Raw genomic sequence first — 16,697 nt, forward strand, 5'->3', positions numbered from 1 at the left:
CCCTGACCATGCAAAACAGGAAAAGGGGTGCTGGCATCCCAGAATGAAACAGTAAATCACAATCCATCGCCAGTCTCCATTTGCAGCACGTGTCAGGGAAGGCTGTGCCTGGAGCACATGGGATCCACCAGATCCTTGCAGGTCTGTGGTGGAAAATTCATGCAGATCCCAGCACAAGCTGAGGAATGAGGCAGCAGGGGTGCCCCAGATGGGCTACTCACATTCTTTATTTCCTCTCTTTCTCTCTTCTCCTATTCCTTATTAGCAAACCAAAGCTTTTAAATCACTCTTTGCAGTCCCCCTAATCACTCCATCAATGAGCTCTGGACTGTCTGGTTGCTGCAGTATCGGCCTTTTGGGGACAAGCCGATCCCAGCCCTGCTGCTCTCGCTGAGGGCGAGATGTCGGGCCCTGGTAAGGCTCAGGCCAGTCTGCCTCTCGCAAGAGGGTGTCGCCAGCTCAGCAACCCCGATCAGTAAAGTACACCAAAATATTACTCTTATCACAGCCTGCTTCTTCAAGGTAGCAGGGCCCTTCCTTCTTCAGAAAAAATTGGGCATGCTACAAGTTAATGTAAAACTTGGAGGCTTTAAGCCTCATTTACTTCCTAAAAAATACACTGTAAACAGTCATCAAGCCATGAGCCTTTCACCTGGTGGCCCTGCAGAGCACCCGAGGGAAGGCAAGTCCCACCTCTCAGTATAGCCTGGGGAAGCGTTTCTCCATCCAGTGTCTAGGAGGAGGAGGAGATTCACATCACAGAAAAAAAATCCTCCCAATTAAAGGGGATTGATTGACAGGCAAGTCAAAGCAAAGGGAATGAGGGGCAAAGGGAAATCCCTTCAGAGCAGCCTGTCATCCCTGGCAGTGGTGCCCCTGCCAGCCCACTCACCCAAGCCACAGAGCTTGCAGGCTTGTTGGGAGATGCCGGGTCCTGGTAACAACCCACCGAGCCTCCTTCACACGGGGTTTGCTTGGCAGCTGCCCCCATCTATGTGCAGGGGAGCACCCAGAGCAAGAAGTCCCCGGCACACGAGCCGCTGGGCAGAGCTTCACTAATAGCAGTCACAGGTGTCTGGCCAACGCTGTTACGTATGTGCAGCCCAGCACCACTCCACGTGCAGTCCCTCTGCCCTGAGCAGGGCGCCAGGCGCTGTGGGTGCCAGCCTGCCACAGGAGTGGTACTAAGTGACAGCAGGTACAAGAGAGCTAAACAAGCCCGTGTGTTCTTCTCTTGCAGGTTTTATTCAAACTTCTTCTGGGCAGTGCTAAGTTTGGAGAAGCCGCCTTATTTCTGTCTGTGTTAGCTGTCTTCAATGTCCTCTTCGTTACCTGTATTCCTGTCATCCTTTATTTTACCAAAGTGGAATACTGGAGCTCTTTCGATGTCATTCCTTGGGGAAACCTTTGCGGATTTTCAATTCTCTTATTGAGTAAGTATATGTCAGATGTTTGTAATGCTCAAGGGTGAGAGAGTGTGCCAGAAACCAGCCACTGAGGCAAGCTGTATATCTCTGACATACAGGAACTGTCTTCTCTATTTCTGAACCTGTTTTAGCTTGAGAAATCATGCAGAAGGTCCACTCTTACACGGCCTCGGTTTGGCTGTCACCAACCAAAGTATCATGGCTTTCATTAGACCATGCTGTGAGACTAAACTGCAAAGTTTGTTCTAACTCCTACCTGTGAAGTGTCACAGGGACAAATATGCTTGCCTGTGCTGTCATGGGAAGGAGCTCGTCAGGGAGGGGTGTCACCATGCGCTCATCAGTATTCCACAGGTAATCAAGGCACTGGCTGGGCCAGTCAAGGCCAACCTCCAGCACCTCTGGGGACTTCAGTAATAGCAAATGGCTCCTAAAGCGTAGGAATCTTTAGAAAATTTAGCATCACATAGCACTGATGGGAATTTGGTAGGTGGCACTTCTTACTTCAGCTGCTGCTACTTTGCCACCAAAGGACCTCAGCTTGGGCGGGATGCTAAATCCAGGGTCTGATGATTCATAATCATCAGAAATGGGGTGCTGTTCCTTGCTAAACCATGTGTGTTGACTCTGGCGCCGCAGTTGGTCTCTAAACTGGTTAATGGCATCACATCTCCTAAACTGTTCCTTTAATTTCAACTGGAAATAGTGCATTTCTATCCCTGTCCAGCATCACAGTGCAGTGCCTTTTACCCTAAGCAGTCACCCTGTTTGACTCCAGAAGTATCTCCAGTTTACTTATAAGTGGACTAAATGGAAGTTTTCTGTAAGGAAATAGTGCAGAATTTGGCAGGTGATCACTGGGATGTGTGATATAGGTATATATTTATTAGAAATCAATCAGAGCCCCAGCTGCTGACATATTCTGTACTGGTGAGGCTCTTGTGACTTTGCTAGAGATAAATACCATAGATCAAGGGTGCATTTGGTCCAAAGCAATTCCTAATTTGTCATAGGACACTCCACGAATGGTGTACGATATCACAGTGAAATGATATTTACCAGGTTCCTGTGAGGAAGAGGGTTAGAGTTACAATATGTTCCACCTGCAGCTGCAGACAGCTTTTTTCATAAGAAGTATCCAGAGAGAAGTGCCTGTCTGGCTGAAATCTCCTAGATGAAAAATATTTAGTCTTTCAGCAGGAAAAGGGGATCAGTATAGAAATTGGGAATAGCCCAGGAATCAAGCTTTATCATTTAACGCTAAGAGAGAGAAAATATCCAAACCTCATCCTGATCCTGCTGCTGGACCCCGGTGGGCTATACAGTCTGCTAGAAATAGCAATGCCTCAGACAGATAGACATGCAGCAGACAAACATCTGTGTACAGGTAACTTCCAGGAATACTAGCAGGAGTTAATGTGCAGCCTATGTGGACAATGTACAGGGGGAATAACTCAGCATTTTTCAGGTGACAGTCTCTTTTTCCCGGTTTCACTGTGAATCTAATAATAAAAGGTGATTTTCTTTCTTTCTTCAGCATTCAATATTCTATTAAACTTTGGAATTGCTATTACGTACCCCACCTTGATATCTCTTGGAATTGTACTGAGTGTCCCAGTAAATGCAGGTAAGAATTTCTGGCTTTTGCATCTTAGCAAATACACAAAATCTGTGGCCTTTCAAATATCTAATAGGTATATAAACAAATAGCTTTAATAAACATGTTTTGCATCTTCTCTTTGAAAACTTATGAAGATGACACTGATTAAAAATGTATACTTTAGGGTTAAATTTGTATTGTACAAAAACACATGAAAATTCATTATTTCTGTAATTTCTTTTAAAGTTACTGACTGTTTGAAGAAGCTAGCATACTGAAAAATAAAGTAGGTTTGAAGTCACTCATCTCTGGGTTGGGATGAAAACTCATGGAGGAAGCAGAAGTCATTCTTAATGATTTCCTTAGGGCAGGCTTAATACTAAATTCAAAGCAATAAGATTGCTTACGTTTTAGAGCTGCAAATGTGTATCAGTAATTCTTCTTGCCCTGGGTAAGTAGTATAGCAGGTGCTTAACAGTGCCAGGATTATCAAGAAAACTGGCCAAGTTGATTTTGGGCACAGCCTGGTACATTTCTCTGACCGTTTTCTGAACCACTGAGAACCAAGAGACTACGGGACTAAGAGGGCCGGGCAGGGGAGGGCACATCTGCATCACCTCCTGACACCTCCCCCAGATGCTAGCAGGCGGCGGTGGAGCCTCCCAGCCATGGCGAAGGCACCCTGCCGCTGGCTTCCCTGGTCCTCACACAGAATCCCTTGGCAAAGGATGCCCTGGCACTGCTGATGTGCCGTGCCACCCTGTGCAGAGCTCCCCGTGCACCCAGGCTATGTTTGGAGGCAGAAACAGGACAGCTGGCATCCCCAGGGAGGTACAATAGAGCAGGGGATTTCCAGATGCTGCCAGCAAGAAGGTTGGTCTCCTGAGGCTCTGTGGGTAGTCGCAGGAGTGAGAAAAAACCACTCCAGAGCGAGGACCTCATTTACCTCTCCCAACCAAAGACACCTAAATCCAGCACACTCAACTAGTGTCTTGGTGGGGGCGGCAGCTCCCAGCTTTGCACTGACTCCATGCACACAGAAGTGGCTCAGGCAGATGCTCACCTACCATTTTGAATTAGCTGTCACACCTCCAGAGGCACATGGGAGACCTTGACAAATGCTAGCAATCATGTCAAGAGTCACAGCACAGCAATTAGGGAGCGCTCTCTGGATATCTTTGCATAGAGTTAATAATGAACACAAAGACAACGCAGTGTTCTCTCATTCAAACGTAATGCTAATGGCTCTTAAATCATCAGGGATGAATGCCTGACTTTGGTACCATACACCAGAGTGCTTGCATGGCTCAGTCTGCCCTGAGCTTCTTGCTCAGCAGGGCAAGCAGAGGGAGAACTTGTTATTGCAGGAAGGAGCTGCTGTGCCAGGGAAGGGAAAGGCCCCCTTCTCTGCATACCTGGACATCAGCAGGAGTCCCTGGGCTTGTTGGTGAATGAGGGAGAAGATGCTACCATGGACAACAAATGCAGCTCCAGGGAACATCCCCTGTTGTCTCCTGCGCTCACAGGCAAATTTTGTCTGCTTTGAACTGAGCTGTATCCTGCTCTGGGCTAAACCAGGAGTAAGAGTAGGCTCCCCACCCCCATCTCCTCCATGGCCATGTTCTCCTGTGCACCATATCCAGCACCTCAGCCCAGCCTTCAGAGTCGGGGAGGTGAGGGGGGGGGAAGGGAATACTGCCCTAATGCTTTGTCCCACATAATAACACCAGTTCAATGTCCCATACAGTTGTTGATCACTACATGAGTGAAATTGTCTTCAATAGTGTCCGAGTAATCGCCATCGTCATTATTGGCCTGGGCTTCCTCCTGTTGCTCTTGCCAGAGGAATGGGACGTCTGGGTGATAAAGCTCCTCACACGTCTCAAAGTCCGGAAGAAGGAAGAAATCCCTGAAGGGAATGGAGACATTGTGTCAGGACTGCCTAACAAAAGCCGGAGAACTCGCCCCTCCATGTCATCCTTTGCTCATTAAATGCTCTTTTTACCAAAACTCTGTGGTTAACCTTATATATGATGATGCAAAGGTCTTTTCTTTGGAAGAAGCACACCTGTCCAACATGGTGTACATACTTGTACAGTTTTGATATGATCACCATCTAAGGCATCAAGTCTTGGCATGTCCAGTTTGCTTGTACTTTTTTCACATCAGACCTTTCACTTAAGTAGTACACTGAAAAAAAACTGCAAACCAAGAACCTCTACTCTCTTTTTAAATGAATGTAATATATAGTCAAAATATATTTGCATAGGTTATTTTAAAGATTGATTTTCATGAGAAGCAGGGCAGACATTTTGAACATTAGGTACTGAATGATGCATTGCACACTGTGATTTAAAAGAAACAAATGCTATGCTACATCACATGTTTATTTTTGACCAGAGCTGTACTCTGAAAGTTTTCAAGGAACCAAAAGAGAATCTTTTTGGGAACAAGAAGGTGGGGGGAAGAGCAGAGAGAAGGAGGTTTAGAAATCACTCTGTGTAGATGAGCACATTACACTAGAACCAGATGAAAATTCAAGTGTTAAAATGCTTGCACTAAAGTGCTAGAGGGGGAGCAATCTAGAGCCCAGATCTCCTTATACTGCACATGACTGTAGTCCATGTTTAAAATCATGCAAGAGAAATCCAGTGCCTTCTACAGAACTCTTATCTTTATCCATGTAGGACCAGGTCCCACCACAAGACACTTGCAATGCAGAGCCCAGGCTTGCAGCCCCAGGGGACCCCAAATTCCCACCGGCATCAGGACATGCCCCCCCCCCCCATATGCACTGTGGCTTCTGTGGGGACGCACGGTCCAGGGGGCTGCAAGTTTGCACCCAGGAGACCTGATTCTCTTCTCACTTGCACAGGCTTTACCCCTGTGTGGAGCTGCACTTGATTAACATTAGTGTGAAAAAAGGGGAATCTTGGTCATGTGTGGAAAAATCTGACTGAAAATGAGCAATGGAGCTGACAAGAACGTGGTTGCTACTGTACAGTCTGAGAATATGGACTAAGGGGGTGAATCGCCAGTTGCTTTTACTCCATAATTGTGAGTGTTAAGAGTTAAAAATGTAAGATATTTACATCAAATGTAACACTTTTTATGAAACTTGTAAGCACCAGGATGTTTACTTACGCGATTTTGGTTCGCCATTAAATTTCTATCTGTGATAGATCACATGCTATGTAAAAAGGGAAAAAAGGTTATAGTTTACTATTTTTGAAGTTTACATTGTTGCATACGAAATTAAAGTGTTCTTTCGAACCACTGCCATAACCCAAGGGTCCCTGCTGTCACTGAAGCCATCTTTGTCTCAGGCAGGGGTGGCATCCACTTCAAAACATTTGAGCAAATCGACTTCAGATTCCATTATCTGTTTGGCAAAGCTAAATAATAAAAGATTTTAAACTCAGTCTTGGTCAATGTCATCTGCTTCCCTCCCTGCCCTGATTGAACCTTTGCTTCAGTTTTACTGTGGGTGATATTTAGCCAAAGCCGTAAGAAGGGAGAGACAAGACCATCAAGCCTTCAGCCAGGTCTTGCAAACCAAGCTGCAGAGAAGGAGGCTTTCCCTCTGTTCAGAATCTCGCTGACTTCAGACACAAAACTAGACCTTGTCCATGACCACGGTCCGGAGAAGAACAGGCCAGCCCTTACTGTGCTTGTCCTCCAGTCCACAGGCATTGCAATGACCTAACCAGGCACATGCGCAGTTGCTAAAGAAAACTGCAGCCTCCATCATGTGGTGTCCCACTGAAGGTGACAAGACTCCAGGCAGCAACATAGCTGTACTGCTTGCAGTCGCTCCTCTAAAGCAAAGTCTGTAACATCCCACTGGGGACAAATAGGTCCAGAGGGCTCACATTAGGCATCAGGAAACACATGACCAGCAGAAATAGACCAAAGGAAAAGCTGCCCTTCCAAATACAGTCACATGAAACTAGCTGTGAACAGCCATAAATGCATATGCTAAGAGGTATTTAAAAGCTATGGATAGGACATGGGGATGTACATGGGTAACAAGGCACTAACCCCAGCTGTATGTTCATTTGGTCTCTACATATCCCTTCATGACCAAATAGGCACTAAAGACTTGCTAACAGAGATTACACATGCAAGCCAGAACCTGAGGCTATGGGAAGCTGCTCCCAACCATTGTGTCAGTAGCATTACACACCTGAATTTTTAAATCCCTTTCTTTGGGAAGCATGGGAGGGTAAGGTATAGGACAGGAGCACAGGGACAAGTCTAATAACCGGTTTGAGGGGCACACACCTACAAACTTGAATTCAAGGCCCATAGTTTAACGCCTACTGCGTTTTCTGGTATATCACTTTGTCATCCTCTAAGTATCCCACACCGCTCCCCAAGCTCCCTGTCCGAGACAAGGCAAAAAAAGAACGTACAAAGGGTCATTCCATTTTCCATATTCCCTGTAAATTGCATCTTACATAATCTCTGCACCCCATTTACTGTGCACCTGATACAATCTGAGAGGTATCCAAAGGGCTCTAAATGCCTTTTTAAAAACTGCACCTAATGTGCATTAACTCCTAAAAGGGCAGCAGATTTTTTTAATATTCAGTAAGGACCTTGGAGGATTTTATGTACCATAATGGATATCAGCATCAATAAAATTTTGTGATTTACAAGATAGAACTGTCATTGCTTCTGCTGGCTTATCCTTCCTGAGAACAGGCTAAATAAAGGCAAGGGCTGGGATTTCAAACAGTACTTTATTACAGTATCTCACCTGAGTGGGAACTGCACAAACTAGATTTACCTATTTTAAGCAATTCTAAACTACATGTAGACAACTTAATCACACAAAATCACCTATATTTTTAATGCAATATCTTGCCCTAAAGATAACCACCTGATTTGAGGGTAAGCAGTTGCTTAACAAAAATTTCCAGACACTAAAGTCCAGAGTGTGACTGGGAGAAAGTCAAGAAAGCGGCATGCCCCTATGGATACATGTGTCATTTTTAGGTGCGAAGTGTCAGAGATCTGAAGTTGAGGAACGACAATGCTAGAAGGAACTGGAGTCACTGGCTCCCAGTAGAACGACAGGGCAGACAGCAAACCCTTCTGAGCTGACACTGGGATGCAACTGTGTCACTCTTTGGATGATGGCAAGATTGAACCCTCCTGATCCCGGATCGTTCAGGGACTCGCAGGACAAATTAAGTACCATGCAGGTCAGGGCTGTGTTGCGGCAGACTCCCCTGCCTGCCCTGAGAGTCAAAGTGCTGTGCAATTCAGTTGCACTGTGTAGATCTGGTGTTGCTCTGCAGGGCAGTACCTACCACCATAGGAGAGAGCAACCCAAGCCAGCATTTCTAGCCCATTCTTGACCACCTCACACCTCCTCCTGAGGCAGAACTGCAGGTCCCTGGCAGCATCAGGCCTGGCTGCCTGGCTTCTCCGAAGCTAGACTCCTGCATTGCCACTGCATGGCTCCTGCCCTTGCAGCACTGCCAGCCAGCATCGTTCACCCTTGTTCAAGTGCTGACCTGGATCCTCAGTCTCCCACCCCATCTTTGCCCTCACAATGTCTCCTGGCTCCTTCAGCAAAGAGGGAAGCCAGTAATGATCAAGAGCGCTTGTTAAAGCAGCAAGTGAAAGAAATCTCAGGACAGTAAATAGCAACACCAGACTCATCGCAGCTGCCTGCTTTCACTGCCACACAATGTAATAGTGAGGAATCCAGGGAAGGAATAACAGTTCTCCTCCTCCCCTGCAAGTCTTCTTCCTTGGCCTGTTGTCTGTAGTGTTGTCTCATGCTGCTGCCTTTATCATCATTTTTTTGTTGCAGCTCTCCAGGGATTGCATGAGCCTTTCATCAGCACATAAGCCAGAGCTGGGCTTATTATATTAGAAAGTTTCTCCTATTTTTCTGTCAAGGATGGCTGGGTTCATGTCTGCAGCCTTCCAAAAAACAGCTATGAAAGGTATAGATCCAGCCACAGTACTAGACAGAAGAACAGAAGATACTGAAACCAACACGTAGCTTTACTATTTTAGGGGCTGAGAGTAGATTAGCAAGACCTGTGGATCGCCAAGTTCTGGGGCAGAATGAATGTTTCCTGCAAGCTCATGGACAAGTCACTAGCCCCCAGCTCTCCAGAGTGCTCTGTAATGAAGCTAATGCAAAACTAAGTTGGTCAGGACTAATATAAACAGTAACATCAACCCACAGGGAAGGTAACATCACCAGATTGACCCTATTTCTGGTCAAAAATCTTTCTGCTCACTGTACTTGCAGGCCTGAAAACCCACTGGAAAGTGAAGGTTTCCTCATGCAGTGAATACTGAAGTCTTAATCTACTAAACTCACTCTGTACCACATTCCCAATAAACTCAAACTCTGCACAACAGAAACATGTGAAAAACCCCTCTTCACTGAAAAGGATGTTACAGATCTGCCATGAATGTTACCTATCCTTCGGTCTGTGTGCATACTATAGTCACAAACTATGGGGAGAAAACATCTGGCTCCATGTTCCTGATTTCTCCTGCAACGAGGAAGGAGTCCTGCAAGGCCTCCAAAATTGAGCTACTGCTTGACAAAGGCCAAGACTGAGAAGCTCCTTTCACAATCCAATCCTCATAGAAGTGGTCTTTGCAGAAACTGCTAGCAGTAATAGATTTTGATGGATGAGTTTAATTAGCTCATCATTATTAAGAGAAACAAGTAGACTTTAGCTGGCATGTTCTAGGGCACTTCTGTAATAGCCTGTACCTTAATCAAATCTTGAACACTAAAAAGGAAAATAAGAAAAAAAAGAAAGAGCTGAAAGACCCTCTGAAAGAAAAAAAAAATCTTCTTTTAGGAGGAAATCACATTCCTAAGGAGGGACCAGTGGCTCAAAGTGAAGTTTCTGAAGATAAAGCCGCCTCATGTTTCCCTCTTCCGTATAAAACTCTGTTAGGGAAAAATATTAAATATGATGAACTGCAGTCTATCAAATATGCCTTGAAGAATTTTTAAACAAAATACTCAAAAGCAGCAGCACAGAATAAGCTTACTCCTCCTTCTTTAGATGGACTTGATATTTATGATTATGCTACCTATAAATGAAATACATCATCCAGAGCCAACAGGATATCAGTCAAAATAAAAATAGGACTTTCCTGGTCTTGTATATTTTTTACTGGATACAAAAAGTTATGAAATGCAAAGGAGGACTTTGCATCCAAAACAAGAGCTTGAAATGAGACTATGCTTAACTCAGTGAAAAACAAATGAAAGTCCTTTAGTCAGCTGAAGTTAAACGACCTGAAGACATATTTGTCTTAGACATTTGATTTTTCTAATATTTCAGAATATTTTTAAACTGTTAGGCTCAGGGGAGAATCCAGAGGGGACAATCCAGATGGAAGCAATGTCAGCAATTCAGAAAATATTACCTATGAAGACAAGCTGAAGGAATTGAGTTTGACAAATTCAGAGAGATCAGACTCGGGGGGAAATGTAATATCAATCTTTATATAGGCAAAAGATTATTCTAAAGAGGATGGAGACCAATATTTCTGCATGTACACTGCAGATATGCTAGGATGGAACCAACCTACTTTTCAGTAATGGAGAGTGAAACTCATAACAGCTAATTAAAGTTTGAAACAGGCTTAAACAAGGGAGCTTCTGGAAGTCTCACTTTTGGGCATTTAAGAACATGTTAAATACAATCCCTCTGGAATAATCTAGGTATAACTCATCTACCCTACTGCTGAACTAGATGATCTCTTAAACTTTCCAGCCCTTGATCTCCAGGTTTCCCTCCAGTTCTAGATTCAGCCAACCTCACAGCTCAAGACAGCCATCAGTGCATTAGTTGGGAACAATACTAAATAAGCTGCAGCGGATCTTTCAGGCAAATGATACATAAATAGGATTAAAATGGACATGATTTAATACTATCCACTATAAATTGAGAAATTCTTTCCTGAGTGAGAACAGCTAATTTAGAGCCCTTCACCATGAATTTTAGACTTTTTAAGCATGTCCATTACTCTGTATTTATTAATTCTGAAAGTCAACAGCTATTTTACTGCCTAGTTACATGACAGTGAAAGATTCTCTCTCAGTTTTAGCCTTTATTCTCCTGAATCAGTAAAAAAGGATGATCAGGAAATGTTCTTTCTTTTCCCAATCATTTATGAGTACATACAACAACATTGGCCTCACCATAGCTCCTTTTATAATCTCTCTCCACTTGATCAGCAACGATTTATTCCTACTCTCCACTCCCTACCTCACTAACCGACTATTAGGCCACAAGAAAACCTTTTCTTTGGACCCACAATAGCTTAGTTTCTTTGGTAAGAAACGAAACTCTTCAGAAATCTGAGTACATTGCTTGCCATCCTCTGAAAAAAGGACCAAGATGAGAATATGGAAAGTCATCCATCCATCAGACTCCTCTGAGCATGGAAGGACAAAACCACTGAGAGATTGAAACCTGGTTCTTCTCCTCAGCCTCCCCATAGGGGAGGAGTGCCTTGGCTAACCTCCTCAGATTATCTACACCAAGCTCCAGGTTCTGCATGTACCCACAACTGGCCCAGATGTTTAAGACGAAAAGATGGACTCCAGTGAGGGACAAGCAGCAGGATTTGTCAGGACTTACAAACTTTGGGCTTCAGCTTTCATTTCCTGCCCTGCTGGCCACTAGCAGACAGTTTGGGCAAATACCCCGTAAATATAGCTTTGCTGTCTCCCAGCAATACATCTTACTGTCCCTCTGGCAATGATTGCTTCTGAAGGTGCCAAGTCTTTAATGACTGGAGCCTAGTGAGCAAACAAAGTAAGCTGTTTAATATTCTCCTTGTGGTTTTTGGCCGGTTATACATCTTCAGTGCTTTCCTGACACGTAAACAAAACCATCGTCTTCTCCTTGTGAGATTTTGGATTTGGTCAAAGGCATGCCAACTTGCTAGCTTGGCTGCTAAGAAAATTGACATTGATCTTTGGAACAAATACTCACCATGTTTGAAAACTATGTTGCCTTTGTGCATGTGTAAGCAATCCCATCTGATGAAGTACACTGATGCTTCACTGGCAATGTTTTATAAGGAACATAAGGTAATCAGTGTAGCTGATGTACTAAAGGTAACAACTGCATGTGAGTATTCAGCTGCATCTTTGATAAGGAATTTTAGGATGCGTTTCAGTCTCAGAGAGAACTAGAAACCACTTTTTAGCTTTCAGTAAATAACACACCACAGTAATCTGAAGGCATCCAAATGAAACTCCAAAGACAGTTTTCTTCTTCCATTTGCATGGCTTTGAAAATTGGAGTCTGCCTGCAGAAGAGGCAGATTCCTAGCTCCCCATCTGAGCTTTCTTACAAAAATCTGAACATTAGCATTGCTGCAAAGCAAGCTTGTTTCATCCCTGGTGGGCTTGGAGAATTGCTAAGCAGGAGCCAACAGAAGAATAAGAATTAGCTAGTCTTCCTGCCCTACCATCACTTGCCCTCCCCAAAACACTCCTTTTTGTTTTCTGCCTTCCTAACAACTGAATAAAAATGGAATATCAGCATTAAAATAAGTGCCTGTAATTAATGTAAATGACTACATCACGTCAAAAGAATCCTCAGCCTCCAGGGTTTTTTTTCTTCTTCGTAACTTCCACTCCTCTTTCTAACCTAGTGATTTTCGAACTGCGTTCCACAGACTACTCCATTGGTGTCCGTGCAAGGTAACAAAGAAAAAGCAAGCCTTTTCTCAGTAGGCTTCAGATCACTAAACAGAGGTCTGGAAAAGGTGAAAATCCCTGTTCTATCCATTCATTCTCCTGCTGTCTCCACACCAGTCTGCACAGAAACTTCCCAGTTAACCCCCTTTCAGCCCTGCCTGGCAAACCTACACACCAGCCCTCAGACACATGCGGAGCTACCACAGAAGGCTGCAGTAGCCTCTGTCTGTCTCTTCGTGTCTCCATTTGTGTCCGTTCCTCAATGATCCAAGCCATTTACTTAATTTTCTATGTTCATGTCTCTTTTGCTCACAGTCTAAACGCCACAGGTCAGGAATCTTCATCATTACACCCAGCAAAGACAACATTATGAGGAAATTATGGTAAGAACCCCAAGACGCACTTAGTTGAAGAAGAACATGACAATGTCCGTTTTCTTAGGGATTCAGAAAATTAGTTTGCTAAGGTCACCAAAAAAAGATAACATTTTCCTTCTCCTCAAACACTCCTTCTCTATTTTTGTATTGTCGTTAAAAACAAATTAATGAAAGTAAAAAACAACATGAAATCTATATGACATAACAAAGAAAACAGTGAGTGCTTTGTATAAAGCTACAGAAAGTAGAGTAAAGCTACAGAAAATATGGCATACATTTCTTAAAGATTTAGAATTTGATATGCCACTTTCAAATCTTTATTTTGGTATTTTAATATTATCAATGGCCACTGAAAAGGAAGCTTTTAATTACAAACTGAGGAATTCATTAATTGTCTACCAATCCTTATGCAATTCTTCTCCTACATGCAGAAAATTGTTGTTCCAAAATCAGTGGTCATCTCTGAAGACTTTGATTTTTTCAAGAGGGGTATTTAGTTTTAAAAAGACTTTTAAAAATATTTTAAAGATAAAAATGACATTTCTATTAAAAAGTGATTTACCTGAAAGAGAATTTCAAACCTAGTAACAACCTCAGAAAACAATGTAAGGAAGAACTGAAGCTATAGAGATGTCTGAACAATTCCCCTTTGCTAACGAAGACAGCTACTAGACATCTGCCCTTGCATTAGTCAACTGCATCTTCAGCGCTGACACTACTGCCAAAGGTAACCCATGAAGATCCTTTTGAAAGTAGAATTTGAAATCGGATCATATCCTAAAAGATCCCAAGAGATCCACTCCTGGTAACCAAATTCTCATAATCATAGCAAATCAGGCTAGAATCGAACCGGAAGGGGACCTCCATAAACCTTTTCCTGACTGCCATTTATCTTCTCACTTCTTAAAAACTTCCAGTGATTGGCATCCAAAACCTCTCTAGGAAATTTTTCAGTGCTTATATGTGTCATGAAATAGGACTGCCGTACTTTCAGGCAAATTTCTTTTTCCCATCCAATGCTTGCCCTCAATGCACTTAGATAAAAGTCACTGTTTTAAATGAAATACTTTTTTATTTATGGAAGACCTTCCCAGAGAGATGACTCATGTTAAGCAATCTCTGTTAAAACATTTTCAAAGAGGAGCAGAAAGAAGTGACTGAAATAACCACTGTCTGCAGTTATGGAATTTCTTTGCTTAATTTTATCCTTTTTAATAATAAAAATAGGCAGATTTAATCACTGCAATTGTTTTGCTTTTTTCTTTAGTGACGGTGTCTAACCATGCATAGTCAGGAACCTTGTGAGACCAACAGAGTGAGAGTTATATCCTTAACCAACATTTGAGAAGGAAGAAAGAGAAAATACTTATATATGATTATCTCACACTATACATTTTTGTAATTTTTATAATACAATTGCTTAGTGCTTAACAACTGAAGAGAATGTCTCAGGCTACCTCTGGTGAGATTCTAGTATTATTTCTAGCAAAATAAATAGTTGAACACAGGGCTATAATACCTAAAGAACTCCATTTTAAATTAAATTCCCTGAAAATTCATTACAGATAAGGATCATAATTTGAGGGAGGCCACATCTGAGTCTTCCTATGCCAGAAAAACAAATTAATTAAACTGCCGGTACAAGCACAAAGCTGAACACAGCTGGGGAACTTCAATGACTGCTTAGGGGCACCTGCAACATGCTAATGCTTCAAATGTAAATGGAGAAATCATTACAGTAGCCAGTCGAGAATCTGTTGGATAAATTTCAGCTAAATACTGGGTAAATAAGTCTGTAGGCAAGGAGAGATCTGTAAGATGTTAACTGGGAAGCAAAGAATATACAACACTATATTCCAATCAATAACAGCACGTACAAAAGAATCTGAGAGCTGAACTGATATATAAATCACCACAGATCTCACCTTAATGCAGTTCTGGAATTTCGGCAGAAGATGATTATCCATTTAACATCTCAATAATTACTAAAAAGAAATGTAATTCAAAGGCTTTAATTATGGCAGACAGCTCACCGAACAAATTTGGAATTATTCAAGCTTTCAAACTTTCTAGAACATTTTCCTTCATCTGGCTGTTATAAACATGCAATTTATTAATTAAGGGGCATATTTCTCAAAGTAAGACTAAAAATAGATACTTTGAACTGGCACAGGAACAAAAGAAATCCACCACATTATGATAGCAATTTAACCAAATGGCAACATTTTCATTAAAAATATATTAGATAAAAATATTAGATAAAAATGCCTTTTTTCTATTCCTGTATGTTCTAAAACCAGATTACAAAATTTCCCTAACAGCTATTATACAAAGTTTTTTACAAATGCCTTCAATGAGTATTTCCTGGTCTACAGATTATTAAAGAATAAACTATTTATCATAAATATTCAGAATGTGCTATGTAGGCTTTGTGATTAATTGTATATAATCACATTACACATCACATCACATTTGCTGCTGGTTAGGTGTGAACCCCAGCTAATATGCTCTGCTAAACTTGTGTGGTTGGAGTGGAAGCGATGGCATTTCGGAGTTTGGGTGGAAGAGAAAAACTGGACCTGGTGATACACAAAACTGTCAGTACAAGCAAGAGTCACCCACAACATGTCCAGGAGCCACTGACATAGAGGAACAAACTAAGGACTGTGCTGTAATACCAATTTTGTCAGGGCTTGGCATGTAGTCTTGAAATAAGAGTCCCTCCCTCTCCCTGACTCAATTTTCTCACCTATAAAATACAAAACAACCCCCCCAATGCTTATTTAGTTACAAGGCAGAATTGATCAGAGGACTAACTAGTTATTTTAGTTAGGGCCCAAACTTCCAGTCTTAACTTTGGTAAGCGTTTATTTCTACACACGAAACTTATTCAGTAAAGTTAACATTATTTAGGGCATATTCAGATATTTCTCATGAAAACAGCTAGGCCAGCAAAGACATCATCATCCCCCAGTTGGAAAGTACAGCCTCCACTGATGAAGAGAATAGTTACCTGAGGACTCCTCATCCACTTTTGGCAAAGCTAGGCCAGTGGAGTTTGCCCAGTTTAAATTGGTAGTCTGAGTTAACTGGTATGCTCTAAACTACTAGCCAATTAGAACAAAACAAATTTCTCTATTTAGTTCAACCCTTCTAAATAGCTGTTTAAGTACTATAAATATTTTAAGAACTATTGAGTATTTGCGCAGTAAAACCAACACAATATAAATTAAATTTTCTTTTATTACTAACACCACAGAATTTTAACAAGCAGACCCTAAGAATTTGCCATCATGTTCACAACTTCTGGCTAAGGAGCCAACCTAAGGAACAATTTTTCTTGTCAGGGAAATAGGTTTCTCTCCTAAAACCACATGAATATTGCTTTCATCCCTAAAATTGCTGATTTACGCAGGCATTGGGTATTACAGCTATTGGTTAGCCATCTGACACCATTATTAATATACTTCATTCTGTCAGTTAATATTTCACTTACTTCATTCTGTGATACCAGCAAATGCACAACAGTATTGAAAAAACTTGAAAAGCAAAGACAGACATGTCTTTGTCAGACATGTCAG

The 16,697-nt window shown here is 42.3% G+C and overlaps 1 protein-coding gene across 4 annotated transcripts in view; it reads left to right on the forward strand.

Annotated features, from left to right (window-relative positions):
* SLC35F3 (solute carrier family 35 member F3) overlaps positions 1–5,037 on the forward strand; it is a 193,385-nt gene extending 188,348 nt beyond the window's left edge. For 3 of the 4 annotated variants that reach the window (XM_067294735.1, XM_013945479.2, XM_067294736.1), the window contains 3 exons: positions 1,241–1,433; positions 2,965–3,054; positions 4,775–5,037. In XM_067294735.1, the coding sequence (XP_067150836.1) occupies positions 1,241–1,433; positions 2,965–3,054; positions 4,775–5,019 (528 nt within the window). In that variant the 3' untranslated portion in view covers positions 5,020–5,037. The remainder of the gene's footprint in view (positions 1–1,240; positions 1,434–2,964; positions 3,055–4,774) is intronic. The other variant, XM_067294737.1, reaches the window with a different exon arrangement.
* The last annotated feature ends 11,660 nt before the right edge of the window (positions 5,038–16,697 follow it).

This window comes from Apteryx mantelli, chromosome 3 (assembly GCF_036417845.1).
Source record: "Apteryx mantelli isolate bAptMan1 chromosome 3, bAptMan1.hap1, whole genome shotgun sequence".
Lineage (NCBI taxonomy): Eukaryota > Metazoa > Chordata > Aves > Apterygiformes > Apterygidae > Apteryx > Apteryx mantelli.